A 24,548-nucleotide genomic window follows, 5' to 3' on the forward strand; every position below is an offset into this window, starting at 1 on the left:
ATACATCTCGTTCTGAGAACACCGAATCCTACAGCCATCACATCAGAACCATTTCCCAAAAAGAGAGATGGAGAGGGGGGGAAAAAAAGGAGTGGGAGGTGAGAAGGATGCCTGAGAAAGACAGAGAAACTCAGCTTCTTAGTTCCCATCTTCAGTAATGACTAACTAGGATTCGAAATGCCTTTCAGCATGTGGTGTATCAACCTCAAATCTTTTGGCGAGAAATATGGTCAAACGGTTTCTGATCACGGATTCAGCTCTTGCTTCACCTGTTCAGGTTTTTGGCAATAGGACCCCAGAACTCGCTTGACCTGGTTAACTCTCGGTTGTGTCACTTGCTCGGATTGGTTATCCTTGACGGCTTTAATAATTAGGCATAAAAGGCATCCACTCTCTAGGATTCACCGCAGCCGTCCCAACAGCAGTTCTTGCCAACCCTCACCTTGGCTGGGGCCATCTTGTCAGGGTTGTCAGATTGTACCTCCCTGATTACAACCCAGCCCGCACATTTTGCTCCTCAACTTAATGCCAACCTACTCACTGCACCTCGAACCCATCTCTCTCGCCGTCGACCTCTCACCCACGTCCTGCCTCTGGTCTGGAACGCCCTCCCTCTTCATATCTGACAGTTGATCACTCTCCCCCACTTCAAAACCTTATTGAAGGTCCATCTCCTCCCAGAAGCCTTCCCCGACTAAGCTCTCATTTCCTCTTCTCGCACTCCCTTCCGCATCGCCCTTGCCCTTGGATTTTCTCCCTTTATTCATCCCTCCCTCAGTCCCACAGCACTTATGTACATATCCGTAATTTTTTTTTTAAATTCATGTCTGTCTCCCCTGTCTAGACTGTAAGCTCTCTGTGGGCAGGATGCTACCAACTCTGTCATACTGTAATCTTCCAAGCTCTTAGTTCCCTGCTCTGCACCGAGTAAGCACTCAACAATAATAATAATAATAATGTTGGTATTTGTTAAGCGCTTAGTATGTGCAGAGCACTGTTCTAAGCACTGGGGGAGAAACAGGGTAATGGGGTTATCCCACGTGAGGCTCACAGTCTTCATCCCCATTTTACAGATGAGGGAACTGAGGCACAGAGAAGTTAAGTGACTTGCCCGCAGTCACACAGCTGACAAGTGGCAGAGCTGGGATTTGAACTCATGACCTCTGACTCCCAAGCCCGGGCTCTTTCCACTGAGCCACGCTGCTTCTCAATAAATACGGTTGATTGATTGAGTGGTTCTGTAGGTGAGTGAGTGTATGGAGAAACAAAGCAAGTAATCCAGAAAGGATCAGATGGATAGAAAGAACTTGGGTTGGCGTGGGCCTGTCATATTTCTTCTGCCCTGAGCCTTCCGGCGGCTTCACCTTCTCTACAGTTATCTGTAAAAATGACCAGCTGTACTTCCTCCTTCTACTGAGAAGCAGCATGGAGTAGTGGAGACAGCAAGGGCCTGGGAGTGAGAAGGGCATGGGTTCTAATCCCGGCTTAGCTACTTGACTGCTGTGTGACCCTGGGCAAGTCACTTTACTTCTCTGTGCCTCGTTTACCTCAACTGTAAAATGGGGATTGAGACTTTGAGCCCCACGTGGGAAGGGACTGTGCCAACACGATTTGCCTATATCTGCCCCAGCGCTTAGTAAAGATAGATTGTCTCTATCTGTTGCCGAATCGTACGTTTCGAGCGCTCAGTTCAGTGCTCTACACATAGTAAGCGCTCAATAAATACGATTGAATAAATGAATGAATGAATGAAGTGACTGGCACACAGTAAGCACTAACAAGTACTATAATTATTACTGAATAAGAAGAGAATTGAACTAGACCATTACTATGCCAAATGTGTGAAACAGAGTTTGAGGCAGCATTCTGGGGATGGTATCTCCCATCAGGAGTGAAGGATGAGCCTGAGAGGTTTTTTATGGTATTGGTTAAGCACTTACTCTGTGCCTGACACTGTACTAAGCACTGGGGTAGATACAAGTTAATCAGGTGGGACATAGTCCCTGTCCCACATGGGGCTCCCAAGTCGTAATCCCCATTTTACAGTTGAGGTAACTGAGGCACAGAGAAGTGAAGTGACTTGCCCAAGGCCACACAGCAGACACGTGGAGGAGCCTGGATTAGAACCCAGGTCCTTCTCACTTCTAGGCCTGTGCATTATCCACTAGGCCATGCTATATAAAGACCCCACACAGAGGAATTGGTTATAATGCTCCAGACCCAACAGAGTTGTTTTTCATTGTCATTCCAAAATTCAAGGAAAATCCTGATGGAACAACCTTTTGTGAAGATGATTGATGACATGTGCTAGATTCACAGCTGCTGTTGTTTTGCCAAAAATTTCTATTCTCTGAATTTATTGTCTTGTGAAGACCTGCCTTCAACTTATACTGTGTTTACGAGGAACATTTTTGGGGTTTTAAATGTTTTAATTGGATTTTTTTTGTATTTCATCTGTTCACGTTCTTCCCTCTGGGATTACTAAGGTTGTGGAATAGCTAATGGAAAAATAACACCTCCCACATGATTTTGTAATGCTTCCTACTGCCTACTCAAATATTTAAAAATTTCCACCTATTAGGTTGAATTCTAAATCAGAGGTCCACTTTTAAAAAGCTACTACTGAGAACATGAATAACCAATGCCAATATTATTTATTACACTCCAATTTTGAACTCCAGGCAAACAGAAAGTAGAAATTTCAGCCCCTAGCAATCAAAACTATTCTGATTCTATAATCTTGTTTCATCTCCCAAATAAGGAGCTTTTCCTGCACGTACAAAATTCCTGGGAAGATCCAGATTGTTTCAAGAAATTGGGATTGGAAATTTAGTAGGTGGTTTGATTTACAACAGAGGTGGATTGTCCATGTTTGAGACTAATGACCAGGCATGTGTGGTGAGGAGGAACACGGGGGCAGAAAGAGGGTAAAAGGCAGAGAATGAGGATATGAATGGCAAAAGTTATTTATATTTATGCCTGTCTCCCCCTCTAGACTGTAAGTCTGTTGTGGATAGGGAATGTCTGTTTATTGTGGTATTCTCCCAAGTGCTTAGTACAGTGCTCTGCACACAGTAAGCACTCAGTAAACATGACTGACTGGCAAAGGAGTCTGCAGGGGAGATAAAGGGCAGCTGACTGAATTATGGAGAAGAGAGAGAGAGCAGAAAAACAAAAGATTAAACCTGCAGTCCAGTCCAATACATCAACCGAATAGTAAAAATGATTTTGCCTCCTGAGATCAATTTGTGCTTTACCCAGACCACTATCTAATAACGTTCCAGTTTTGCAGATTTAGAAAAGAGAAAGGTAAAAGGGAAGGGCAAATCAGTGGCTAACCTCTAATCTGAATCCTTGTCTCTTGGTACTGGCTCAGGTCTATGCTTTATCCAGTTAGTAGGTTGATCAACGGTATTTATTGCACATTTACTGTACAAAGAGCCCTGTCCTAAGTATAATATAAAACCGTTGGTAGACATGATCCCTGAACTATATCCAGATCTTGAAGGAAAGAAGAGGCAATCTTTTCTGAAAAGTTGGATTAGCACCATCTCCTCACTCCTCTAAGCCCTCTAATGGTTGTCCATCTCCCTCTGTATCAAACAAATCATCCTTGCCACTGGCTTCAAGACTCTCACCAACTCTTACCATTTTACATTTCAGCTGTCCACACCTGTTCTTCCCCAGCTTGCACCCCTCAACCCCCCAGCACTTAGAACAGGGCTTGGCACATAGTAAGCGCTTAACAAATACCATAATTATTATTATTCTTAATAATCCTTCTTTCTAACTACAGTATTTACTTGCACGATTGCCTCACTTTTTTGCATAACAGGGGAGGGGCTATGATTATTTAGGGTCATTTAAAATTTAATATAGCATTAAGGGGAGCCGGAGAAAAAAGAGGAGGAAAGGTGAGGAGAAGAAGAGGATGGTAAGAGGTCACTTTAAGACTGCTTTTCTTCTATTTGTACTTTTCCAAACGCTGAATACAATAGGTGTTCAATAAATTACCCCTCCTACATTCTGCCTTCTCCTCCACCTAGCCCCAAGTTCCCAAATCTCAGTGACGAAAATCCCTCCCCAGCATAACACAAGCCTGTATCTGTCGAAATAGTGCTTTCTGTCCCTTCTCTTCTTCCTATCTTGGCTTGCTGCTATCCCCGCATACCAAAATAATCTTTGTTCCTCTACAAAAATCGGGGGATGAGGGAGAGAACTATGCGATGGAGGCAATTATGCAAGTAAATGAGGTAAATCTCATTCCACAGCCCTTACTCGTGCTCTTCTTCCAAGTCTGGAGCTGCCTGCCGTCTCAAATATGCTTATGTTCGACCCTCAGCAGGTTTGAATCCCTCAAAATAATAATAATATTTGTTAAGCGCTTTACTCCGAGCCAGGAACTGTACTTAACGTTGGGGTAGATACAAGATAATCGGGTTGGAAAAATTCCCCATCCCAGATGGGGCTCCCAGTCTGAATCCCCATTTTACAGATGAGGAAACTGAGACACAGAGAAGTAAAATGACTTGTCCAAGATCACCGGACAGACAAGTGACAGAACCAGGATTAGGACCCAGGTCCTTCTGACTGCCAGGCCTATGCTTTCTCCACAAGGCTATGCTACTTCTCATAATAGTCTCCCTCCTCCAACTACCCTTCCACGGCTAAGTTGGGGTGTAGTGTGGCTCAGGGGAAAGACCACAGGCTTGGGAGTCAGAGGTAATGGGTTCGAATCCAGGCTCTGCCACTTGTCAGCTGTGTGACTGTGGGCAAGTCACTTCACTTCTCTGTGCCTCAGTTACCTCATCTGTAAAATGGGGATTAAGACTGTGAGCCTCGTGTGGGACAACCTGATTATCCGGTATACCCCAGCGCTTAGAACAGTGCTCTGCATATAGTAAGCCCTTAAGAAATACCGACATTATTATTATTAAGTATTCTACCTTGAGTCATAGCAACTCAACAGCTGCGTATAGAACTTTATGTTTCTATTTATGCCCATCCTTAGCCCTTGTGGATTTATGTGTATTTCTAAATGTATTCTAATTTCACTGTTTGTAAACATTTTTAGGCCCGTCTCTCCCGTTGAGACATAAGCTTCTTCAGAGCAAGACACATTTTTTGACTGTTTCTGTTGAAGCTTCTCAAGCACTTAGTCCAGGGCTCTGCACTCAGTAGATGCTTAATGAATACCATCATTGCTACTATTGCTATTCGGGATTTATTCATTCTCCCGTATGAAAGCAGGGGGCTGGCTTTAAAGATCCCTTCCAGCTCTATGATTCCATGGGTTTGGGTTATGTAGACAAAAGATGTGTTTGTTGTCACATTGATTCTATGACCCGGTTTTGTCTGAATGACCTTGCTGGCCACCGAAATCTGAATAGACCGTCACATCGCCCGGAGACAAAAGGCTTAGCTATCGTCGAGATCATCATAAATAGCATTTATCGTGTTTCTATTTTGGGGGAGGGTGTCTAACAGGCTAAAGGCCAGTCTTGTGGTCATTTAGGTTTTATTTTTAGTATGCTTTGAGAGCATTAGAATAAATTAAACCAATACACCCTGAGCAGCCCTACCGATTGGCATACAGATATTAGTATGAGCCAAGCAATTTTCCAAACGCTCGGCTTCCTGCTTGTTTTTGAGGCAGAAAAAATGCAAACCTTAACCTTCGAAGGCTCAACTGCAGAATCGTTTCCCCCACAGAACAGAGCCTCCAGCGTCGGATTTTTTTCCTCCTTTTTGCAAACACAAGCACTCAGCTGAAACAACGGCTATGACTCAGTTCCCAGCGAATGCTGCCCGAATTGATTTAGTCTGAGTTCAGATTTAGCACATAATCATGTTCAATTTGCTCCACTGCACTGCCTAGAGATAAAAGGCTTGAAAAAAAAGATAGATTTAGCTTATGTCAGTCTTTGTGATGATGTCATTGCCATGAGAGATGGACTAGGGCTGTTACTATGCTGTGCCTGCTAAATTGCAGATTGCATTAGGCAGAGGCAGCCCTAGGTGCAAGGAGCGCCTCTCTGCCCACGACTCAACGCCTTTCAGCATCTAAGACTTTGCAATAGAAATTCTGAATTGGAGGTTTGCACATAATTTACAGCTTCGAGGTTGTAGAACGCTCATATTTAATACAAGAGGGGGAATGCCAGCCCGTAGCATGGACTGTGATGTCTCCACTCTGATTGCCTGTGTGGTGGATGTGGAGATTTTTACCAATCAAGAGGTTAAGGTATGCACCTGCAATCATTTTTATTACTGCTGCTGCTTCTAAAAGCCTTTTAATTTAGAGATATGCGAGTGTTTTTGCTGCTTTAAGTGAGAAGGCAGATGGGGTTCTGATCTGCTTTTTGCAACACATGCGACTGAATGATATCCTAATTAGAGCAAGTTAGATGACAGGATGGTTACACCGATCATTTTTCCGATGAGATAAGCGTTACCATTGTCTGTTTTCTAGTGTTCTCCGGGAGGTGACATTCCAGACACGCTTTTCATAATGCGTATATTGTCATTTTTTGTCATTTCTTCAGAATTCCAGAGGGAAACTAACCTACCCTGCGTTTTGGAAAGGTATTTGGTGTCAAGTAATAGGAGGCTATTTGCATATTAAGCATTAATTCCTCGTATTTTTAACCAGGAAAACATCCCATTTGTAATTTGAATAGGTAAAGATTTCATAGTGTGTTCCTTTAATGAAGCATGAGAGTTCTGATCTTAACAATTCTCTTTCTACCAAAATCAGCTTTAGAAAAACATCGTATTTAGAAAGCAATCATTTCAGTACAGTTGTTCACAGATGAAGTTTAGACAGTTGAGTTGGTGGGATTGGGGAAAACTCAGTTTGGGATTTTAATAGACTAAACTGGTTCTGACTGATTTCTTGCAGGAATTGTCTAATTGGCATGGATAATTGTCTCCTGACAAGATCGATTATATTAGCCATTGGTTTTGCTTTATGAAAAGACCTCTCAGTTGTCTAAGTGGGAATTTGAATGACTTCTTTCATAAGTGAACTAGGAAAGCTAAGCCTCAGAAGCAGCATTTTATTTAAGCTCTTCGGAAAGAAAAATATCATGACGATTTAGTCTCTAAAACTGAATCGGAGAAAGAAGTGATTGGACTGAGTAGCAGAGAATGTTTCTACCAACTCTGTCATATTGTTCTTTCCCAAGTGCTTAGTACAGTGTCCTTCATACAGGAAGCCTCGATTAATGCCACTGATCGATCGATCCCATGAGCAACCTATCATTTGCCATCAGAGATCTAGGCTTTAGTAAGAAAATGCAATATCCCTGTTACTTTGGACTGTAATATGTGTACAAGGGACACAGAAAGTACTTTACACAAGGGCTCATTTGTCAAGGGGGCACTGCGGGCTGACATTTCTCTCAGCATCCCGGTGATGGAAACGTTACCTGAGGAAGCTTGAGAGAAGAACAAGGCAAAGGCTGAGGAGCAGAAATTCCGGGCCACTACCTCTGTCCTTTGGGCTATGGTTACCATACTTGATTTTGCTGAAATAGCCTTTCTCCACAGATCCAGTCAGCCCTCTTTCTGAAACAGTTCAGACATCTCTCCCAAGAGATGCCGGGACGCTGAAATAAATCTTGGGGCTCTGTCTAGAGATGGGGAATAGCTTCAACCCCAGCAAAACCCCAGAACAAATTAAGCACCGTTCATATGTTGCCGACAGGAGGCTTTTCTCCTCCCTCGATGCTATGCTTCAAGGCCCCAACTTCAGGACAGTTTTGAAATGGATTCAAGAATCCATTTGTTGTTGCATGTTTTCAGTCATGGCTCAAAGGTGGCCATCTCTTATTTCGTACTCTGGTTAGTTTTCATCACTTGGCTCTGTAAAGCACAGGGCGAGGAATGGAGGCCAGAGTCTGTGAATTGGCCCTGATGGATTGGGTGAGCCACCGTGTTGCCGTTCCAGATCAAACAACTGCCTCTTTCGTTAAGCAGCTGCAGGTTTGTGTGGGGATGAGGCGGGAACCTAACCGGTGGCTAAACAAAAGGCTAGTGGAGCCTCTTGTCTGGGAGAAGAGTGGAAGTGAGAAGGACCCTCTGGGTTCCAGACTGGGCTGGGGAGACGCAGCCTGTCAGAAAGGGGCAAAACCGACAAGGAATATGTTGCATCTAATCTTATGGTTCCAAGAAATTAGAGTGGGTGAGCTATGGCTTCCTGCCCTACCCAGAATGTTTTGCCTCTCTATGGCCTCCTGCCCTACTCAAAATGCTTTGCCTCCATTGTATTCATTCCATGATGCTCACCATTCCTCCTGCCCCATAGAGCTGAAATCCCTGATTTTGCAAATTCTTTCTGGGAGGTATGTAGCTATGTCAGATTTTCTTCTAATCAAAAAGGTTCCCAGAATTATTAATAATTATGGTACTGGTTAAATGCTTACTGTGTGTCAAGCACTGTTCTAAATACTAGGATAGATACAAGTGAATCAGATTGGACACATTCCCTGTCCCTCACGGGGCTCTTCTCCATTTTACAGATGGGGTAACTGAGGCCCAGAGAAGTGAAGACTTGCCCACGGTCACACAACAGACAAATGGCAGAGCTGGGATTAGAACCCAGGTCCTTCTGACCCCCAGGCCCATTCTCTATCCCCTAACTCATGCTGCTGCTCACTATTAACTATTGACTTCCAGATCCAAGCCTGGGTTTGAGACTGGAAATTGTAGGAGATGGGAAGTTAAGATTTTTTTCAATAATCTTGCTTTAGGAGACTGCAGGTGCTGGACCCTGAACAGATGGCGTGTTCTCTGTTATATTGTATTTTATTTATATTATATTTTACTCTCTCTAGCGTCTAGTACAGGACTCTGCACACAATAAGTGCTCAATAAATATGATTGATGAATTGCTGAAGTGGAGCAAAGCACATCTTTAAAAATCCTCTTCCTTCCACTTATATTTTCTCATTTAAGATGATTGTTGGTTATTATTGTCCTTAATGCTTAATCTTTTTTCTCATTTAAGGTGACTGTTGGTAATTATTGTCCTAACTCAGTGCGTAATCTCTCCCCTATTAAGAGAGTTAATGAAAGTTCAGAACTCATCTACCTCTCATCACATCCGATACACACAGCAGAAATGATGATGGAATTCATAGGTTATCCATTGCTTCTTGGTGCAGGATAATGGATAAATGAAGCAATGAAATAAAAAGCAAGATTGTGTGTTTAACAGAGATGTACTTTGCATTATCCTGTGTCATCGTCACCCAAGCCCCAAGCAGATCATCAAATAACTGTAAAATTTTTCTAGTCAGTTTTGCTCTCAAGGATCTAGAGACACAGCAGTTTCCTAAAGCTCATCTGGTTTGTAGCTTACTATCTGAAACCCCAACCTCTCTTTGGAAAAAACGATTTGCACATTGAGTCAGAATTTTCCTGCCGGAGAATTATGTTACACGTCCGTACTGGTCCCAAATCTGTAAATGCTGCAGAGCCTTAGTTTCCTTTTTAGCAGATCTATAGAGCTGATCAGGGGAATTTGCAGGCATAATGGAATTTCCCAACACTGAGAGCATTACGTTCCACCTCTTTAGAAAAGATCGAGTGTGTTCCAGGCCATTGGCTTTTCCAAACTGGATTACAGTTTCCACCCTGTTTATTATAATAAGAATAATAATTGTTGTATTTGTTAAACACTGCTATGTGCCATGCGCTGTACTAAGTGCTGGAGTGGATACAAGCGAATTGGGTTGGACACAGTCCCTGTCTCACAGGGCTCACAGTCTTAATCCCTATTTTACAGATGAGGTAACTGAGGTCCAGAGAAGTTAAGTGACTTGCCCAAGGTCACACAGCAGACAAGTGGCAGATCTGGGATTAGAACTCATGACCTTCTGACTCCCAGGCCCATGCTCTATCCACTATGCCATGCTGCTTCCCCAGCCTGCATTTTTTCTCTTAATCTCTCAGTTTTGATTTTGAAAGTAATACCTCAAGTGGTAGAGGAGATTCCGTGAATTTTTAAGAGATGTGATAAATTAATCTAACATTCCATTGTATGCGCCCACAAATCTATGCAGAAATGTGTGGATATTTTGAAAGTAAAATGCTCTAGGCCTACATCTGTAACCTCGGAGTTGTCAGAGTTGTGGAAGGGAAGCAGCATGGCCTAGTGGAAAGAACACGGGCCTGGGAGTCAGAGAACCTGGGTTCTAATCCTGGGTCCTCCACTCGTCTGTGGTGTGACCTTGGGCAGGTCACTTAACCTCCCCATGCCTCAGTTACCTCATCCGTAAAATGGGCATTAAGACTGTGAGCCCCATATGGAACGTGGACTGCGTTCAACCTGATTAGCGGGTATCTACCCCAGCGCTTAGTATAGTGCCTGGAACATAGTAAGCACTTAACAGATAGCATTAAGTGCCCATCCTCCCACTCTTAGACTGTGAGCCCCATGTGGGACGGGGACTGGATGTCTAGCACAGTGCTTGGCACTTAGTAAATGCTTCACAAATACCTCAATTAATAATGGAGATAGAAAATTAAGTAAAATGCAGATAGGAGGATATGTAAATGAGTTTGTAAATGTCTGGGTAAGATATGGAAAAATGTGATAGTAGGAGAGTTGACCCTTTGACTAAGAAAAGATAAGGAAGAGGAGTTTTAGGATAATGCGATATGCTTTTAAGAGGTAGGAAATTTCCATCAACAGACGATAAATGCTAGGGGAGAGAGCAGAGCAGAGCAGAAAAAAGCAGGAGCAGAGTCTGATTCATAAATGATTTAAAACATATTAATAAACCAGGTCTTGTTATTGTAAAACCCGAATTGCCTGACTTAATTATTAGAGAAATAACAAGTGGTTTTAGGAATGAATTGAATCCAGACTGTGGAAATGGTGAAGGCAGTTGCCTATTTACACACTGTGCTAAAGTCACCTAAAAAGTTGAACTTCCAGGGAATATGCTTCCTTATTTGAATTTTACAAGGGTTTGACTTAATCCCTGAGAGACTGACTCTAAAAGAATTTCCTCGGGAGGTTGCAATATTCCTAACTATAGTAAGGGAAGAAGCTCTCACATTATCTAATAGCTTTTATCTAAAAGCCTGGAAAGATAGATACACTATTTACCAGAGGATAAGAGGATAGTTAAGAGGGCAATTTGGGATGAAATTTCAAGTAGAATATATAACTCTTGCACCAAGCAGGGCTAAAGAATTTGTAGTTTTGGAACGCTAGAGACTAAATGGTGAGTGGAATAAAGAATAAGGATACGTGAAAACAACTACTATTAATCTATGGTATTGATTGAGTCCTCTCTCAGGGTCACACCTGGAAAATTCCCGGTATTCTACCAGTCTCAACTACAGGAGGGAGAGTCAGGCAGAGGCATCTCCATTCCACTCCTAGCTTGGGCAGTGGAAAGCAATCTGCTACAAGTCAAAACTCACCTGTGCTGGGCAGCAGCAGCACGGGAGAGAGTCAAGGGTGGAGACTCGAGTTTATCATGTGGAAAGAGGCAATGGTAAACCCCTTCTGTATTTTTACCAAGAAAACTCTATGGATCCACTACCAGAAAGATTGCAGATGGAGGTGGGGCCTTCTGGGAGAGATGTGTCCCTGGCGTCGCTATGGGTCGAAGACGACTCGACGCACAAGACAAGACAATTGAGTACAATATGACAGAGTTAGTAAACATGTTCCCTACCCCGTAGAAATAGATCAAGGAGGTTTCAATCAGTCAATAGAATGTGTTGACCATTTACTGAGTGTGGAACTGTACTTTCCGAGGACTTAGTACAGTGCTCTATACTTAGTAAGTGCTCAATAAATACTATTGAATGAATGAATGTTAAGCACTGTACTAAGCACGTAAGTACAGTGGAAGCAAGGCTCCCTCCCTGCCCTCAAGGGGCTTATAATTTATTGGAACGAGGAGACAAAAATTTATTTAGAGTGAAATTAGAAGGGATGAAGACAAATCTATCAGAAGCAGTGTGCTCTAGTGGAAGGAGCAGGGGGCCAAGATTTAGGAGACGTGGGTTCTAATACCAGCTCTAGTGCTGGTCTGCCATATGACCTTAAGCAAGTCACCTAATCTGTTTGTGCCTTGGTTTCCTCAACTGTAAAATGGGGACTAAATACCTGTCGTTCCTTAGACTCTGAGTTCCATGTGGGATACGGACTTTCCAACCTGCTTATTTTGTCTCTAGCCCAGCACTTAAATGCATGGCACTTAAGAAGCACATAACAAATACTACAATTATTATATCAATATGATATTGCAGTATCAAATGCTCAAGTAAATATAAAATACAAATATATGGTATAAAAAATAAAATGCTTTACATGGGAACACTAATAATAATGGTGGTATTTGTTAAATGCTTACTGTGTGCTAGGCACTGTATTAAGCACTGGGGTGGGTATAAGCAAATTAGGTTGGACACAGTCCCTGTCCTACATGGGGATCACAGTCTTTAGTCCCCATTTTACAGATGAGGTAACTGAGGCATAGAGAAATTAAGTGACTTTTCCAAGGTCACACAACTGTGAGCCCATTGTTGGGCAGGGATTGTCTCTTTCTGTTGTGGAATTGTACATTCCAAGCACGTAGTAGAGTGTTCTACACACAGTAAGCTCTCAATAAATGCGATTGAATCAGTGAATGAACTGACAGTGCCAGGATTAGAACCTAGGTCCTTCTGAGCCAAAGCTCTCCTCCAGTTGAATTTCTTTTTCCTATGGTATTTGTTAAGCACCAGGTACTATTTCTAAGCGCTGCGGTAGATACGGTGTAACCAGGTTGGACACAGTCCTTGTCCCACATGGGGCTCACAGTCTTAATCCCTATTTTACAGATGAGGGAACTGAGGCACTGAAAAGTGAAGTGACTTGCCCAAAGTCACACAACAGACAAGTAATGGAGCCGAGATTAGAACCCAGAACCTTCTGGTTCCCAAACACTTGCTCTATCCACTAAGCCTTGCTGCTTCTCCAGTTCTATTAGCTATTAATTTTATACTCCAACCTGTGTACAGATATAAGCTGGCCAGTGCTCCAAGAAGTTGATCTGTGCAGAAGGATTTAGAATGGATTGAAGAAATAGTCTGGAGGCAAGAAGAAGAGTGAAGAGGCTGATATGGTAGTATCAATAAGATATGATAAAATACTTGCACCGCTTTAGTAGCTGCTTGGGTGGAGAGGAAGGAAAAGATCCAGGAAATGTCATGAAGGAAGAATCTGCAAGATTGAACAGTTGATGGAGCGTGAGAGCTGAAAGATAGGGAGGAATCAAGGATGGTGTCGAAGTCGTGAGCATCTGGGGCGGGGATTAAATAAAAGCATTCGAGTATGTCGAGCAGGCGAAAGCAATTCATAATAGATATATATGACAAGGTACAATAATAGACAAGGTTACATGGCAGAGGGTGACCAAAGATTTTGGTTAAAGTACATCAAGTAAGAGAATACAATGATAGAATGAGAATGGAAATTGTATTCATTGAAAAATGAGATGGAAATTATCAAACACAGAGGTGTCTTGTGGTTGGAAAAATCTGCAACTACTGCAATGGATGTAGTCTTTTGCCTTCATTTGTAATAGCAGAAGGCTTACAGGAACCAAAAAAAAAAAGGCCCAAACTATCAATTTAAATCATAGTGGAACACTGGAGCAACTTACAAAAGACTAAAAAGAAGTTGGATTCATCAATCAGTGGTATTTATCGAGCACTTACTGTGCAGTACACTGTAGTAAGCACTTGGGAGTACAGTACAATAGAGTGGGCAGATGTGATCCCTGCCGATAAGGAGTTTATAGTCCTGAGGAGGAGACAGACATTAAAATAAATTAGATATGGGGGAAATGGCAGAGCATGAGGATATGAATGTACCTAAGTGCTGTGAGGCTGAGGGTGGGGTGAAAAATAAATGCTTATTGGCTGCAGGTCCAAGTGACACAGGAGAGGAAATAGGAGAAATCATCATCATTAGTGGTGTTTATTGAAGAACATTTACTATGTTCAGAGCACTGTACTAAGGGTCTGGGAGAGTACAGTACAAAAGGTTGGCTGAAATGTTCCCTGTTCACGACAAGCTTAGAGTCTGGAGAGACAGACAGACCTTAATATAAATAATTTCTACTATAAAATTTAAAGATATGTACACAAATGCTGTGGGGTTGAGGGTAGGGCTGATATCAGATGCCCAGCGGTCACGGGTCCAAGTGCAAAGATGACACAGAAGGGAACGAGGGGTTAGGCAGAGACCTCTTGAGTTGAAACATGAATCGAAACCGATCATATTGGAGTATAAAACCAATACATAATGGAACCGAAGCAGAGCTTTGAATAGATCCGAGTGGTCGGAAGTAACATTCAGATTACACACAAGAAAAATATTGCAACCATGAGTTCTTGTAATAATATAAATTAAATCTGGGGAAGTAACTTCTATTGCTACAGGGAATCATAGAGAAATTTGGGATTTAGAAATATGCTTAGTACTTGGGATAATTAAGAGAATTTTAATTCACCGAAGAACGTCTTGGAAAAAAAGTGATATATCGGGTGGTATTTGAAGATATATGGGGGATACACAGCACTTATAAAATTGAGTATAAGAAATTACATTATTCTCTCCAAGGAACTGCGCTGTCGGTACAATGCTTAGCACACAGAAAGCGGTTAACTAATACAGATATTATTATTGTTATTATTATTATCATCATTATTATGACTGTCTGGAACTGAGTGATGGTTGCTTGGATGGAGAAGGGGAAGATCCTGGAAATTTGGAGAAATAACTGATAGGATTTAGGGAAAAACCAAAGGTGAGCATTGGAAGAAAGTGAGAAGTTAAGGATGATGCCAAGGTACACCCTTAAGAAATTATGTTGTCAATTGTGATGAGAAAGGTGGGGAGGGGATTTGGAAGGGCAGATGATACTATATCAAACTAATCTAAGTGCTCAGAGAGGCTAACACATCCAATCTTATTTCTACAATTCTTTTTAAGGAGACTAGCTGTACTTCCCCGAATTGATCGCATTCCCCAAATTCAATTTCTTAAATTCTATAAATTGTTTTCTTAAATCTTTTTACCTTGATCTTGTTGGAATGTTTTCCCATTTTTATGTTGAATGTGAATAGCCTATTATCACCGACTCTAAGTCTGCCTATCTCTCACATATTTTTAGTTAACTCCCTCCAGGCTGTAAACAGTTACAGCTTCTTTTTCTAGTTGGAGTTGAATGTTATCTGTTTCCTTCCTTAGATATTTGCAACACATTTGTAGCACAACAGACTTTAATTATGTTCAGTATTTTGAAGCTCATGTGAGGTGAGAGAAACATTCAGGGACTATATGGTGTAGTGGATAAAGTATGTGCCTGGGAGTCCAAAGGTCATGTGTTTTAATCCCAGCTCTGCCACTTTTCTGCTGTGTGACCTTGGGCAAGTCACTTCACTTCCCTTTGCCTCAGTTACTTCATCTGCACAATAGGGATAAAAGACTGTGAGCTCCATGTAGGACAGGGACTGTGTCCGTCCTGATTTGCTCATATCCACCACAGTGCTTAGTACAGTGCCTGGCACATAGTAAGCCCTTAAAAATACCATAATTATTATTATAATTATTGGACAAGTCACTTGACTTCTCTGTGCATCAGTTACCTCATCTGAAAAATGGGGATTGAGACTATGAGCCCCATTTGGGACAAAGTCACAGTTATTATTATCCCTTGGTTTTTGAGTGTTTATTTGTGAAGCTTGTCAGTTGCCATTTGGTAGGTTGCTACATTTTGTCTCACGGAGAGTCCTATTCAGACCATGGATCTCCCTTCACAATATATGGAAGCTTGTTTCCTGCAGAGACTCTGGAAAAGGAGAGAGAGGGCGGTCTTCTCTTTGCAACAACAATTGCTCGCCCTTCCAAAACAAAGTGTGAGGATTTAGCTCAATGATGAACAAAGTGTGGATTTACAAGAACAGGGTTAAAAATAATGGTAGATTGATACCATTGTACATATGCCTTAGGGGGTTAGGCAGACAAATAGCACCTGGGTTAGAAAGTTAAATTTCTTTGATTTATGTTGAAATTATATTCAGCATTCTGTTGTTAGGCCCAAGGTGATGAACCAATAATTTTCCCTATTCTCAGTTTCCCCATCCCACCGATAGAGTTCAATTCTATTTAAGTTCAGCAATACACATGTATACTCTAGCTACTGTACAGAATAAGATACATAGAACAACTTTAAAGTGTGGGTGCATGTCACCAGATTGATGGGTACATGAGCCCAGTGTAGTTGTTTAAAAGGAATATGGTGTTTATTTCTCTAAGCTTGTTCATCTTTTCAGGCTACTTAATTCCTTCTTGTGTACTAAATGGGATCCCCATGAATTAAATCTATTAACACAATTCCAAAACGAAAGCACTGTGCATCTTTCTTCAATTCCACTAAATCAGTCCATGTTTTCCACCCTATAACATCCTGTAGGGGTTGTGTGTGTAGAAGAAAAATCTTGACTGTTATTATCGCCCTTTCTTTGTTAAGACACAGTCTAAATCCTAGAATTCAAGGAAATCCAAGAGGTTGAAAGCAACCGGATTAAATTAAGAGAGAAGAACAAAGGAGGTGATCTCATGGTGGTCATTGCTGTATTCCTCTAAACCAGGAGAAGGTCTGTGCAACTTGATTCAGAAGTCAAAGGGACCTAGACAGAATTAGGAACATGTTTAGAAGCTGTTTCTAAGAAGAAATTCTCACTGGATATTGGGGACAGGGTTGTAATCCTGAAGACGGAAGAATCAATTAAGGGATCTACCCCCATTGCATTTGATCCTTATAGAAAGGAAAACATTATTTGACATGTAAAGGAGGAAGGAAAAACTCTAATGGGAGTAATTATAAACTGATGTCAGGGAACTTCAGCCAAGTAAATGATTTTTAAGGAAGCTAATTTAATTCATCTTTGGGAAATAGGAAAAATCCCACAGGAAAGAAGTTTAAGCAACAAAGGAATTGGGAAATGATGGCTGTTCCTCAGCAACACTGGGCTGAAGATACTTGGAAAAAAGTCCCTCTGAAAAATAAAAAATAAAGGGTAAAGAGAAGCCAAATGAGCCAAATAAAACATATAATCACATAAAGACCTGAAACACAAATGAAAATGCCACAAAAAGTGGAAACTAGGCCATTTTACAAAAGAGGATTATAAGAGGTAGAAATTATATACAGAACTAAAATGAGAAAAGCAAAAACAGGAAATGAAATGCAACTTTTGAGACATAAAAGGAGTTTACAGTCTAGCAGGAGAGACAGATCCTAAATACACCAGGAAAATGGCAATCTTAAAGATGGTGTTGAAAAGACTTTGTTACTTTTATTACATTTTTTCTTTACATAATAGGTCATCCAAGTCGATTTTGTCTTTGCTGGAACAAAAGAGGGCAGGGTTTTTGAGAAGAGAGCAGGTGGGATAGGGCTTGGGTATGGTGGGCATCTTTGCAGTGCTATTGGGTTAGACAGACCCATTAATAATAATTGTGATATTTGTTAAATGCTTACTCTGTGCAAAGTGCTGGGGTGGATACAATACAGTCAAATCAGACAGGCTTCCCTCCACACCTGAGAATCAGAATCTAAGGAAGAGATAAAAGAGGTATTTAATACCCATTTCACAGTTGAGGAAATAGGTGTAGAATGGTTAAGCGGATTGCCCAGAGTTACAAAGCAGGTAAGTGGCAGAGCTAGGACTAGAATTTGGGTCTCCTCACCCCCCAGTACGGTCCTCTTTCCCACTAGAACACACTGTTTCTCTTGTTTTGAGGGCTTGTGTAATTGGGCTTAGAATTTTGGCCCTTTCAGTACTGATCTTGAGCTCTGAAGTCTTATTGGAAGTGTATAGTCTTAGAGTCCAGTCTCAAAGGATGTGCCAGCATAAACAATGGAGAACTAATAATGCTAATGATGGTATTTGTTAAGCATTTACTGTGTGTCAAGCAGTGTTCTAAGCACTGGGGTAGATACAAGCTTTTCTGGTTGGGCACAGTCCTTGTCCCAAATGAAGCTCACAATCTGAATCCCCATTTTACAGATGAGGTAGCTCAGGCCCAGAGAAATTAAGTGACTTGCCCAAGGTCTCAAAGCAGACACGTGGTAGAGCCGGGATTAGAATCCAGGTCCTGCTGACTCCCAGGTCCATGCTCTATCCCCAAGGCCATGCCCAGCTACTATTATCCCCATAGTGTTGCTGTCTTTGAATATGCTCTACTGAGCCCCAAGCACTGGGGTTTGTTTGGCGGAAAGCCATAGTAACGTAGGGGAAGATTTAGGATTACTCAAACAAATAGGGTGGGTTTGGATCTGGAAGGCCCCAGAACTTAAATATTAAAATGGTGGTCCTTAGACACTATTTATTGAGGGATATCCAGGGATAAAGGTCATATGTTCAAACTTTAGTAAAGGAAAAATAATCTCCCCATAAGATCTTAGTTTCTTGAGGCCAGGGCTTATGTATTGTATTCGCCCAAGGATTTAGTATTATGCTCTCTGACCATAGAAAGTGTTCAGCGATACTGCTGATCTTCTAGTTTTTTCTTTGTAGGGAAATAAGGGAATTGATGGATATACCAAGATTTCTAGGTTATAAAAAGCATGACATGTGAGGGAAATCTGTTCTTCTAATCCCCAGTAGTACCACTTGAAGCAGTTCTTCAGGAATGAAGTTGAATCTTGTAAGCTCATTGTGGGCAGGGAATGTGTCAGTTATATTGTTGTGTTGCAACACTTAATAGAGTGCCTGCACTTAGTAAATGCTCAATAAATACGATTAGTTGACTGATTCTAATGGCAGCACTCTCTATTCCCGGGCAAACTAAACGCATGAGTCTGTGTCCTGCATTCTCTGTCATGTTAATCAATCAATCAATGGTATTTATTGAGCATTTACTGTATGCAGAGTATACAGTAACGCAGTACATTACATAGTACACAGCCCTGTACATATGTTCCTTGCACAAGAATGCCAGTGATATGTCAGTGGTTTACATCACTAGTTCGACTTCTGCTTATATCACTAATTCATTCAGTTCATTCAGTCGTATTTATTGAGCACTTAAGGTGTGCAAAGCACTGTACTAAGCACTTGGGAGGGTACAATACAGCATTGCTTCATACACTGACTTCTAAGAAACTATCACATTTTCAATAATGGCATGCCAGCTGGTGGTAATAACCTGTTTGCCAGTTGTCTGCAGGGATGTTCCTCTATTTCAATACGCATTTTTGGTGTGTTTTGCTTGACTACCTGGTGTGTATCTCTCCTCTTCTGTTTCCATATAGAAAAGTCATTCTGCAACCTCCATTCATCACGAAGGCCCTTTGCAACATAATTGACTTTCCATGATAATGACTTTAACCCTGAGTAGTAGCTTGTTAATAATACCACGGCTTTCGTATAGCACTTGTATTCCCCAAACCTTTTCATATTATCTCACTTTCACCTTTACAATAACTCGGTGTGGTGGGTAGATAGGCAGATATTTTTATCCCCATTTTAGAGATGAGGAAACTTAGATACAAAGATGTTAAGTGATATGCCCAGGGTACAGAGCAGGTCAATGACAGAGTTCACACTTGAACTCAGGCTGTCTGACTTCCACACCATCACTCTTCCACTACACCATGCTGCCTAGTCTAAGTTCAATTCTGGTGTTACTCAGTAACTTAATGGATGTGGTGGGGGGCTCAGGGGGAAGGGGGAATTCCAGGCAGGAGAGAGGGCATGAGCAAGAGTTCAAAAGTGAAAGGGACAAGAATGAGGCACAGTGATAGGTTAGCTTGAAAGGAGCTAAGTGTGTGCTTTAGGTTCCAGTGGGAAAGGAGGGAGGAGGAGGAGAGCTGATCGAGTGCCTTAAAGCCAAAAGTCAAGAGTTTTGTCTTGATTTAGAGAGGGTGTAGGTCCCAGTCCCAATCAATAAATCAGTGGTATTTAATTAAGCAACCAATCAATGGTAGCTGTTGAACTCTTATGTATATAGCACTGTACTAAGCACTTGGGAGAATACACTAGAGTTAGAAGACACATTCCCCACCCTCAACGAGCTTCCAGTCAAGAGAGATAGACAGACATTAATATAAATGAGTAATTCATAATATGTAATATATTATTTATATATAAGTGCAGGGGGATTGAGGGTGGGGCAATTATCAAATACCCAAAGGTTGCAATTCCAAGTAAGCACTTACTGTGTTTAAGAATTGTACTAAGCCCTTGGAAGAGTACAATTGGTAGATGTGATCCTTGCCTTCAAGGAGTTTGAAATCCACTGTATTGAGCCCTCTTTTTTCCCCAGCTCAAGCTCTCTTCTCTGTCAGCTATGCACTTGGATATGTCACTTTTGGACATTTGATATTCACCTCAACCCCACAGCACATGTGTACATATCTTTAAAACAAATATAAATTATTTGTATTGATCTCTGCCTCCCCTCTAGACTGTAAGCTTGTTATGGTCACGGAAGGTTGTAATGTAGTCTCCCAAATGCTTAGTCCAGTGCTCTGAACATAGTAAACACTCAAAAAATACTATTGATTGAGAATGGCATTGTCCTTCTGCTTGCTGGCACACAGTAAGTGCTTAATAAATACCATTACTGTTTTTGTGCCAACAGTAATGAAGATTTCTGTTCAAAGGACCATCAGTATATCCATGAGGAGTTAGTCCCAGCAGAGATCCAGAAAATAACTGTTGTGTGCAGAAGAGGCTGTAGCATTTTCCAAGGCAGCCAGCTGCCAGTTAATGTTGCTGTGGCACAGAATGGGCACTATTGCTGCAGTCCTTTTGACCAGAAATCGGTCCTGCATGTAAAAAACTTCTACAGGCCCTTCATAGTATGCTACAATGATCATAATGATTGGGGTATTCACTAAGCACTTACTGTGTACCAGGCACTATACTAAGCGCTGGGGCGGATAAAAGCAAATCGGGTTGGACACAGTCCCTGTCCCAAATGGGACTCACAGTCTTAATCCCCATTTTACAGATGAGGTAACTGAGGCACAGAAAAGTGAAGTGATTTGCCCACGGTCACACAGCAGACAATTGGCAGAGTTGGCATTAGAGCCTAGGTCCTTCTGACTCCCAAGTATGTGCTCTATCCATTAGGCCATGCTGCTTCAATTGATTCATCTCAGCCAACTCTTTTGTGAGCTAAAAAATTCCCATTCCATCATCTTTTCAACAGATATCCTATTTCCCGTAACATCAGAACAGTCTTCAGGGCAATCTCCAAGCTCTTTAAATATTTCTTGACATTACAGAGTCCAGAATTGGAGCCCAAATTTGAACAGGCCCCTGAGTCCTGTAATGAAATCACCTCCCAGTTCCTACATATCTTCCTCTTGTTTTTATGCCATTTTAAGCAGTCCTATATGACCAGTTTATGTTTTGCTTACACCTGGGATGAGAGTAGAAGAAATTGCCTATCAAATCACAAAAATGAATGAATTCCCTCAGCCTATCTTTTGCTTAACCCTGTTGCCTCTTGGCTATAGGCTTTATTGTACTCAGGTGGCTCCACTGAACTAACAGAATCTTCTTTTTTGAAAGATTGCCCTGTAGGGGAGGGTAAACTCCTTTATTTTGGTATTTTCCTATTTCATCGCTTTTTAACAAATTTACTGTGTTCTCAGGGAGAACTTCTGTTTGCTTTTCAGAGTTTTCACTCTAAGCCTGGCTTTGAAACGGTTCGATTAATTGTGTTGTTTTATGCTACAGTGGAAACCTTGGGTAAATTTTATGACCAAAAGCCCAGAGCAAAGATAGTGTCAACATTTAAAGGTTTGATTTGAAAAGATTTAGGGTTCTTGCATGCCTCGTGCATTCAGAAGATCAAATGAGTTTTTAGTATTTGTAGGAAAGGGAAATGGACTGTTTAAATGCATAATAAGTTGGAAATAAGTGTAACATGACATTAGATGCCAAGCGTCATTTGTTTTAGCTTTTAGTTGACAAACCGGAAACTCGAGTGACCCTCTTCTGCGATTGTCTTAGTGTTTAAGATTTACTGGGGAAGTCTTTATCACGAAATGCCTAGAATTCTAGAATGAATTTAGTTTTCCTTTTCCATTACATTGACCATTTTCCAGGTCTGTTATTGTACATGTGTAAATGGATATATGCATCAGCAGCAGCATTTACTGAGCTCCTACTGTGTGCAGAGAAACTGTACTAGGTTTTGGTTTTGTTTTGCTTTTTTATGGTATTCGTTAAGCCCTTACTATGTAACAGGCACCGTAGTAAGGGCTGGGGTAGATACAAGCAAATCAGGTTGGACACAGTCCCTGTCCCACATGAGGCTCACAGCCTTAATCCCCATTACTGATGAGGTAACTGAGGCACAGAGAAAGTGAAGTAACTTGCCCAGGGTCACACAGCAGAGACGTGGTAGAGCCAGGATTAGAACCAAGGTCCTTCTGACTCCTGGGCTTGTGTTCTATCCACTAGGCCACGTTGCTTCTCGGGGAAGAGTATAATTAAGATAAAAGATGTGCTCCCTCTCGTCAGGGACTTTACAGTCTACACAGTCACTTCATCATTGTTTCATTCACACTAGTCACTCAGTAGTTTATAACTTCCCCATTAAAAGAGTAAAAGAATTCCATTCATTCATTTGTGCTTCTGCAGAAAAATAACTCTTGCACAACTGAAAGGTGGAAGAATAGATTACATCATGGCAGCCCTGCGGGCTATAAATTTAACAAGGGCAGGAGCGTGTCTTTTACCTCTGCTGGAGGTTCTCAAGAGCTTAAAACAGTGTCCTGTCACAGTAAATGTTGTCGATTGGAATGATGAAGTTTAGTTTAGTTTGAATGATGAAGTTAAGTTTGGCTCTTATTCTCCATCCTACATACACCCCTAATGGCCACTATAGCATGTCTGCACCTTTTCAACATTTGTATACTCCCTCCCCATTTCCATCCTACTAATTAGGTCCTTCAAGAGGAGTATGTAACTGCTTCAAGAAGAAGGCCAGAATCATAGGTGCTGAGCAGTTCATCTAGCCAGGATTGCCATAAAAATTCCTCTGTAATTTCCTTATTTTTGTGAACTTTCATTTTATGGTATTTGTTAAGCATTTACTATGTACCAGCCACTGTATTTAGCACTGGAGGAGATACAAGGTAATCAGGTTACACATAGTCCCTTTCACACATAGAGGTCACAGTCTTAATCCTCACATTACAGATGAGGTAACTGAGGCACAGAGAAGTGATTTGCCCAAGGTCTCACAGCAGAAAGGTAGCAGAGTCAGGATAAGAACCCTGGCCCTCTGACTCCCAGGCCTGTGCTGTTTCCACTAGGCAGTGCTGCTTCTGCGTCCTGTAGCCATGTAGTTGCTACTTCCGTCTTAGCCACAAATTTTGGAACTGTCCGAATAAGCAATTGTTACTACCCTTTCCAGTCCTCTAACAGCTGGATCCTAAAGCAGAAGATTCTCCCTGGATTAACTAAATGATCTTTCAAGATAATAACAATAATACTACTAATAATGATAATAATATTTGTTCAGTTCATACTATGAGCCTCAGTGCCGAGGTAGATAAAAGATATTCAGATCACGTCCTTGTCCCACATGGGGCTCACAATCTAAGGGGGAAAGAGAACAGGTGTCTAATCCCCATTTACAGATGAGGAAATTGAGACACAGAGAAGTTAAGTGACCAGCCCAAGGTCACCCATCGGGCAACTGGCAGAGCCCGGTTTACAACCCAAATCTTCTGACTCCCGAGCCTATGCTCTTTCCATTGAGTCATACTGCTTCCCAGTGGAACGGAATAGAAGATGTCTTCCATTCTTCTCACTCTACGATTTTATGAATATATTTAAAGGAAGTAAGTGTTTCATATGGAGAATTTAGCACATATTGAGTGTGATTCTTCATTGATTCAGTTCTTAGTCTCTATCCCTGTAGCCATCCCAAATTGCCACTACAGCATGTCTGCACCTTTTAAACATTTGTATACTCCCTCCCCACTTCCATCCTCATAATTCGGTCCATGTTAAGTGTTTACTACATCCAAGCACTGTTCTACATGCTGGGATAGAAGTTACTCAGGAAGACACAGTCCCTGTCCCACACAGGGCTCACACTTTTAATCCGTATTTTACAGATGAGGTAACTGAGGCACAGAGAAGTGAAGTGACTTGCCCAAGGTCATAAAGCAGACATGCGATGGAGCTGGGATTAGTGTCCAGGTCCTTCTGATTCCCAGGTCTGTGCTGTATCCACTAGGCCACGTTACTTCTACCTAAGTACATATTTTTATGCTCTATTGTTTCCTTCTACCTGCAGTTTATTTTAGTGTCTCTCCCCTGTTAGTGTGTAAGGCCCATGAAGGAAGGGATCAGGTCTGCTAATTCAATTGTATTTTCCTAGAGCCTAGTACAGTGTTTTTGAACAAAAAGTCAGCACTCAGTAAGCACTATTGATTGATTGATTGACTGATTGAAAAGTAAGTAAAATCAGGTTCCTGAGGCAACCCTTGCCA

At 41.6% G+C, this 24,548-nt stretch overlaps 1 protein-coding gene across 3 annotated transcripts in view; it reads left to right on the top strand.

The window, feature by feature from the left end:
- The window catches only part of RCAN2 (regulator of calcineurin 2), a 145,998-nt gene that overhangs the window by 92,060 nt on the left and 29,390 nt on the right, over positions 1–24,548 (top strand). The window contains exon 1 of one of the 3 annotated variants that reach the window (XM_001511523.5): positions 5,977–6,244. The exons of the other annotated variants lie outside the window; for them this stretch is intronic. Within the exon in view, the coding sequence (XP_001511573.1) occupies positions 6,158–6,244 (87 nt within the window). The 5' untranslated portion in view covers positions 5,977–6,157. Of the gene's footprint in view, positions 1–5,976; positions 6,245–24,548 lie in introns of those variants that run through there. 3 annotated transcript variants of the gene reach the window in all.

The sequence above is a fragment of the Ornithorhynchus anatinus genome, chromosome 9, assembly GCF_004115215.2.
Source record: "Ornithorhynchus anatinus isolate Pmale09 chromosome 9, mOrnAna1.pri.v4, whole genome shotgun sequence".
In the NCBI taxonomy this organism is placed as follows: domain Eukaryota; kingdom Metazoa; phylum Chordata; class Mammalia; order Monotremata; family Ornithorhynchidae; genus Ornithorhynchus; species Ornithorhynchus anatinus.